This window comes from Lipotes vexillifer, unplaced genomic scaffold, assembly GCF_000442215.2.
Source record: "Lipotes vexillifer unplaced genomic scaffold, Lipotes_vexillifer_v1.1 scaffold483, whole genome shotgun sequence".
Lineage (NCBI taxonomy): Eukaryota > Metazoa > Chordata > Mammalia > Artiodactyla > Lipotidae > Lipotes > Lipotes vexillifer.
In genome coordinates, this window is record NW_006787688.1 from 944,211 (window position 1) to 952,062 (window position 7,852).

Consider the following 7,852-nt stretch of genomic DNA (forward strand, 5'->3'; position numbering starts at 1 on the left):
AACTTAAACATTTCTGAGAAGCAGCAAGTTCAGCTGCTGATGCGGAGACTGGCCCTTGGCCATGCGGACTCAGGGGAGACCCCACCCATATATATATATATATATATATATATATATAGTGAATTGTTTATGATGATCAATTTAAGATTAAAAATTTTATATTTTTCTTAGATATTGAAAATAGAACAAAGCAGAATGAAGGAACATTTTCCAATCTATATGCATCTGCCAATCTCAGTAACCAATGATCCATGTTAGTGGAAGTTAAGCACACAGACTGATTTGTTTTTCGCCATTGAGACAAATTCTGTGGCATAATTATTTTCTAAGTTAATATTTATTGACTACAAAGTATGTACCAGTCATTTTTCTGAAAGCTTTACATTTATTCATTGATTAGTTGTGGTACCCGTATTTTACTATAATTCTCTATTAAAGATAAGGAAACGGAAGTGCAGAGAGATTAAATCACATACCCAGAGTCACACAGCTAGGAAACAAAAAGCTGGCATTCAAAACCAGAAAGTTGGTTCCGAATCCGTGCTTTGTTATACCATATTAATTTCAGAAATTCCAAACCTATCAGGTTTTTGAATCATAACACTGGTATGTCCACATTGATCAATTATATAAGATAATTTTAGCATTGTGTGGAAATAGAACAATTTCAGAATGCTTTTTAAAATTTTTAAATTTTAAAGAAAAGTGCGTGTGTACACGTGTGTGTTTGTGTGTGTTTCATGGATAGCCAATCCTTACACAATCTTGGATCTTATGTAGTTGTTCAGCATTTCATCTATAAGAATTGAAACAAACAGGAAGTAATGTTATTAATATTATCACAAAGAGAAATACATTAGGCAATATTTTATATAAATCTTACATTTAAAGAAATTGAAATAGTGTTCTTGAAATAAGGCCATCGTGTTTGAATCCTGGCACTGTACTTTAATACAGCCGAGGTATATGTTTGAAATAGAAAGGGATCTAATAAATAATTTTTCAATCTATGAAAATTGAAGAGCGTATTCATGAAATTTGCACAGGAAGCTGCTGACTACTGGTTTACCCTGATTTCCCACCTTCTCAGTATTACTCGTGCCCTTGACTGTGAGGCTGCCCTTGGTTTTTACTTGCAGGGTTTCGGGACTAGGTTTAGTTCTGTACCAGTGAGTAATTTAGTACTTGCATCCTGCAAACATTATACTGTTGTCACTACTTCTTGCTTCTGATATCTAGCTACGTAGCTCTAAATTCAGTTTTATGATCAAAGATCATTAAAAATAATTTTGAAAAACTGAAGCTAGGTAGAAATGAAGGGTAACTTTGAATGGTAAAAGAGGAATGGTAAAAGAGGAAAGCTTTGAGAAAGACGAGAAGAGTGAAGGCAAAACAAATCCTGAAACATTTTGTATGTCCCTTTGAGCAGTGAGTTTGGGATTCCAGAACCCATGGCTGATACCATTGCTGTCAACACTCAGTATAGTTGTGTTGGCTTTGATATGAAGTTATGAGGGAAAGCAAGAGAAGGGTTTAGATTATATATACTGGTATGTTAAAGAAAGGGAAAAAGTTATGCTAGATGCATGTAGTTTTGAAAGCCTGGCTAAAACATTTGGGGCCTCATTTGCCTCGTCCTTAAAATGAGAATAACTTATCTCCTTGTGAAAACAACAGCAGCAACAAAAACAAACAAAAACAGGTGGAGTGGGCTTCCCTGGTGGCACAGTGGTTGAGAGTCCTCCTGCCGATGCAGGGGACACGGGTTCGTGCCCCGGTCCGGGAAGATCCCACATGTCGCGGAGCGGCTGGGCCTGTGAGCCATGGCTGCTGAGCCTGCGCGTGTGGAGCCTGTGCTCCACGACGGGAGAGGCCACAACAATGAGAGACCCGCGTACCGCAAAAAAAACAACAACAACAACAACAAAGAAACAGGTGGAGCTATTTTACTATTTCTTTTGTGTTTAGCACTTTAAGTAAGACCCTCTCTTTTACATTTTTTCATCTTAACATTTACTTCCTCAATGCTCCTAGGCTTCAGTGAGCTGCAGTGTCAGGTTGGATAGAGGTGTGTTATGGAATATTAGCACTTCATTTACTAGCTGCATGACCCTTTGTAAACCATATAACTCTTGGAATTTCACTTTCTTCATCTACACAATGAAGGTGATAATAGTTGCCACTTCTTAAGGTTATCTTGAGGATCAAACTGCATAATTTCTGTAAAGCACTTAGGACAGTTTCCTGGAGTATAATAAGCACTCAATGGAATCTCACCATTATTATTACTAATTTTTATATTGCTACATATGTTGCAATGTGTGTGTCCAAAACACTCTTAAAAGGATGGGCACAGGTATACTCATAGAATTCAAGGATCATCTATTTTCAACCTGAAGTGCATATTCACCCTATTTTTCATTCACTCCACTTGATTTTGGAATTGTAACACATTAAGAAGGGCAATTAAATGCAGACACACACACAAGCCCACACATACCATTATAATGGAATTAACTCTTTTCTATATTTATCATGTTACTGTCAATAAATGAAGATTTGCTCAGTTCACACAACTTACCACATATTATCATAATGCATATCAGAATAGCAATTATGACTTCTGTCCTGAATCCCATGGAAAGCATAAGATCCTTATTACTGCAGGTCTGCGTGCTACCAGTGTCATCACAGGCACAGACGTGTATGGTAAGGGTGTTTGTGCTTGTAAGTGATGGGATTCCATTGTCAGCAATTAGGATGGATACATAGAAGACAGGCTCTTCTTGAAGGCTGAAACCAGTTCTATTAGTCAAAATTACAGCTGTGTTATCTAAAACAAAAATCCATGTGCATGATTTTTTCAATAATACAAAAGAAATTCATACCAGTTAAATGTACTAGAGGCAGCAGTGTAGAAATCAAATAAGTTCAAATAGGGAAGAGCTAATTTCTGATAAAAAAGACAAGAAATCAACTCAAAAAGTCATTATTGATTTTGACATTGCCTAAATCCCATTTTAAAAACTAGATAAAGTATATGAATCAGTTCCAAAATGTTTTTTTGATAAATATATGAAATGTACATGTGGAACACAGAAAAGAAAAAGCATTTTAATTAGATATCAATAGTAAATAGGGGGTACTAGCATTAAATTTATAATGACAGTATCAGTTTCATTTGGGTTAAATACTCATGACAGTGCTTCTTCTAGTAGAAACTCATTTTTTTCACAAATACTATAAATACACAAGATTTTCAAGTCATCTCCCTATCACAGCAAGTGATCTCAAATAATGTATTTACTAATAAGACAAAAGAATTAATTTTACTTGGTGTAAAAGATTCTATTAGAATGTTTCATTTCTCTTTGACATTATTAACCCATTTTCTACTTAAATTTCAGAGAATTGTTAAACCTTGGTAGTACTGATTAATTCACCTAGACAGAACATTCAAAAAATTAACAAAAATAAACAATATATACTTCAACACATTTGAAATTGCTTTTCCCTCAATCCCAAAATATTCTAAATAGTCTTTTCCAGTGCAGTTTATTGTCTCAGTACTAGTGTTTTCCCCCGACTTGACTTTGATTTTTTTTTTTTTTGTGGTACGTGGGCCTCTCACTGTTCTGGCCTCTCCCGTTGCGGAGCACAGGCTCCGGACTCGCAGGCTCAGGGGTCATGGCTCACGGGCCCAGCCGCTCCGCGGCATGTGGGATCTTCCCGGACCGGGGCACGAACCCGTGTCAACCCGTGTCCCCTGCATCGGCAGGCGGACTCTCAACCACTGCGCCACCAGGGAAGCCCTTGACTTTGATTTTTGGTATTGGCATTCCCTGAAATATTTTCTGTGGCAATCAAACAAATTTTAGAAGACACAAACAAATAAATGGAAACATATAAATGGAAGACTTTGAAATAGGCAAATGCAAATAAATGGAAGTCTTTTGAAATGTATGCCTACTTATGACTTTTCCCAAATCACCTTCTAAAAACTAATTCTCCATCATGCTCTTGAAGCCTATAAAACTCTTGTGATTTTATTCACTAGGCAGATTGAAGAGGTGAGAGATTTTATATATTTTTGGTATGTATTTCATTAAATTCCTTGTAACCACAAACAAACCAAATCAATTATTCTCTTTATGTTTCAATATATTTATTTTGTCCCACTAACTTATTTTATATTTACATAAACAAATCTAACCCACAGCTTATTTCTTATATTGATATTTGCATTTTTTTAAATCCTAAATCTATTTGAGTTTCCTTCACTGGGGAATTTGACAAAGGCAAAAGGGAAAGAAGGTGTCTGCATTTATTCTCCCATAACAGATCTCCCCTTATATGGAGCTTAAACTCAGTTGTAAGGAAGGACAGCTGCAGGTGTTTGGTTATAGATGCTTGAGTGATGAATCCTACAGTGTTTCATATCTTTGAGATATGAAGCAAAATTAGAATAGAAATCCATGTAATGACAAAAAAAAATTTTACTGAAGTGAAGGAAAAAAGAACAGAGTGGCTTTGTAAAAAGTTATTCCCCTTCTATATGGAAGGAAAAGGAATTCTGTCCCTCTGTACAAAATCCTTTAGAACATTTTGTTCTCAGGCTGATATAATCACTTCGTTTTGAAGGAAAAAGCATAGTCTTAAGCCAATTCCAAATACTTATAGCTCCTAATTAATGACTCCAAATATTTTTCAATCAATCAAGCTAACATGATTATATATCATTTTCTTCCCCAGACATGGGTTGAAGTTTGAGTTATGTGAAGACATGAAAGGAACCACGGTGTCAGAACTGCAATTATATTTGCAAGGTCATTCAGACTTTACAGGGGCCTATAGCCAACGATGACTTGAAAAAGTGCTTCTAATTTAAAGAAATCCAGTGGGAAATGGGGAAATGATATTTCCAGGATACTACTTTAGTTTTGTTTCCAATTTCCATTGCCACTCCTTGCTTTTTTTCTCAACATTATCATATTTCAGGTATAGTATAAAAAGTAAAGCTACAAATTTCCTTAAAATTAAACAAGATTCTCGAAGAAGAATGGATAGAAAGCTATTATGAGTGAATGGCATTACCTTGATTATCTATGATTGTAAAACTTGAGTTATTTTCTACCACAGATACATTAAAGTAAAAGTGGTGATCTTCTATGGATTCATCTCTATCCACTGCACTGATGGTCTGAATCACCTAGAAAAAAATAGGGATAAGTTTTTTTATATTATTATTCAGAAAAATGATCATTATCATTATTATATTATTATTATTTTAAATCATTATTAGCTTTTATTAAAATTGCTTTACCAAAATCTTTATGGATATTGCTGAGGATATCTCAAACTGCTGGAGAATATGAAAATATTTTTTCAGGTTAAAAATATGTTTACTTGGGCCTTCCCTGGTGGCGCAGTGATTGAGAGTCTGCCTGCCGATGTAGGGGACACGGGTTCGTGCCCCGGTCTGGGAAGATCCCACATGCCGTGGAGCGGCTGGGCCCGTGAGCCATGGCCGCTGAGCCTGCGCATCAACGTGAGAGGCCACAGCAGTGAGAGGCCCGCGTACAGTAAAAAAAAAAAAATATATATATATATATATATATATATATATATATATATATATGTTTACTTGCTCCTTTCAAAAGAACATTCTGATATTACATAATAAATAAACTCTTGTTAACAGAGGAGAAGATTTCCATAAGCTAAGTTCGTTAGAAAACATCCTCCCATCTTTCCTGCCTGGATTTCTCCCTTCCTTCCTTTTTTCCTTCTCCCTTTCTTATCTGAATACCAACCATTATGATTTGCTGAAGTTATACATTTCCTGCTTATATTGACAGCATAACTGTGGTAAGCTTATTGTCTTACTAGAGTATTTGCTAAAGTAATGAGCTTTTAAATTGATTTGAGGACGTAATGCATTTAAAGCTTAGGGGCAATGTACATGATTTCCTTGACCCACAAAGATTATAGGAAAAGTGTTCCATGTCAAATAAATCCCTCTCTCTATCTCAGATCATAAAAAAGTGAAATAATGCGACTATGAACAAATCACAATTAGTTCTTTGCTTTCAAGACATGAAAGTGTCAGTCAAGAAGTTAATTATTGTCAAGAAAGAGATGTGCTGTCAAGATCAAATAATGAGATTGTGATTAATTCTGGAAATTAAAGTAAATTGACTATAGAAGTTATTGTTTTGAATTTTCTAGAATGAAAGTGCTTTTAACAATGTGTCAAACAAAAATATCCTTAGTTACAAGATGACAGACCCATAATTTATAATGTTACACTTCAAAGGGTATCTCCCCACATGCATAAAGAACCTTGTGAAACTAATGCAATTTGTACATTATTTCTCTACATTGATTTATCTCTTCCTTCATAACACATTCTTAATTAAATCATAATCATGTAGTGTTAATTAACTAATCTAATAAAAGAAAACATTTTTATTCAATTCATGCCTACAATAATAAATGTTCATCGTATGAGGATAATTATTTTATTTTGGGTTATTATAAGATTTTGTATACCCAGGACGAAGGGCAAGGACTTGGAAGTCTGATACTCTGAATTCTGCCTTTACCACTTAATTTTCTAAGCTTAAAAACTGGAGATACTTTTTTTTTTTTAACTTTTTAATTTTTTGGGCTGCATCGCACGGCTTGCATGTGGGATCTTAGATCCCTAACCAGGGATCGAACCTTTGCCCCCTGCACTGGAAGCACGAATTCTTAACCACTGGACCACCAGACGATTCACTTTGCTGTACACCTGAAACTAACACAACATTGCAAATCAACTATGCTCCAATAACATTTTTTTAAAAAAATGGAGATACTAATGCTTAACTTTTAGGATTCATTTTTAGGATTCAATGTCTTAGCTTGTCAAAGTGCTTATCATATAAGCAGTACACATTTTTACGTGTTTTCTTCAGGAAAACATTGTCTTGTTGGGATTTGCATAGGATGGTGTCCTGAATACTGTGAGTAATCTTGTTATATATATATTTGCTCAATTAAGATGGATAGCAAATTGTAAAAAAAAATCACGTTTATCTTGTTGGCATATGCAGCCTTGATTTTTAGACAAGAAATAATTTATCTTACTACCTGACTTTCTGTTTTAGACACATGCCTCTGACTAAATGTTGAAAATGTTTTCCTTTCTTGTATGAAGGCTCAAGAACACTAGAGAGATTTTGACTTTGTAAATATTTTTAAATACTTTAAAAACCAAACTACCAGGGTGAGCTGTGACAAAGCGAGAGAGAGGCATGGACATATATACACTACCAAACGTAAGGTAGATAGCTAGTGGGAAGCAGCCACATAGCACAGCGAGATCAGCTCCGTGCTTTGTGACCACCTAGAGGGGTGGGATAGGGAGGGTGGGAGGGAGGGAGACACAAGAGGGAAGAGATATGGGAACATATGTATATGTATAACTGATTCACTTTCTTGTAAAGCAGAAACTAACACACCATTGTAAAGCAATTATACCCCAATAAAGATGTTAAAAAAAACCTAAACTACCCTATACATATGTATAGGTAAATGGAATATGTACAGGTTTCTCCTGCCTTTTTCAATGAACATACCTCCACTTATAAATTGCTTTGTAAACCGGGTTTCCATATGTTTTATTGGGTTCCACCACTTTACAAAAATAGGAACCCACTAACATAATAGAATCAGTCACATAGTGGGTATCATTCTATTGAACCAACCTCGAACATGTATATTTTTCTTGAAAATGCAAATCTCTAAAATGGGGTCAACATTAATATACTTTCAAGTCTTTTTTTTTTTTTTTTTTTTTTTTTTTTTG

General features: G+C 35.1%; 1 protein-coding gene across 2 annotated transcripts in view; it reads right to left on the reverse strand.

Moving 5' to 3' along the window:
- CDH19 (cadherin 19) overlaps positions 1 to 7,852 on the reverse strand; it is a 51,129-nt gene that overhangs the window by 1,373 nt on the left and 41,904 nt on the right. The window contains exons 9-10 of one of the 2 annotated variants that reach the window (XM_007460480.1): positions 5,095 to 5,209; positions 2,582 to 2,833 (exon numbers count right to left, since the gene is read on the reverse strand). The exons of the other annotated variant lie outside the window; for it this stretch is intronic. Of the exons in view, the coding sequence (XP_007460542.1) occupies positions 2,582 to 2,833; positions 5,095 to 5,209 (367 nt within the window). The remainder of the gene's footprint in view (positions 1 to 2,581; positions 2,834 to 5,094; positions 5,210 to 7,852) is intronic. 2 annotated transcript variants of the gene reach the window in all.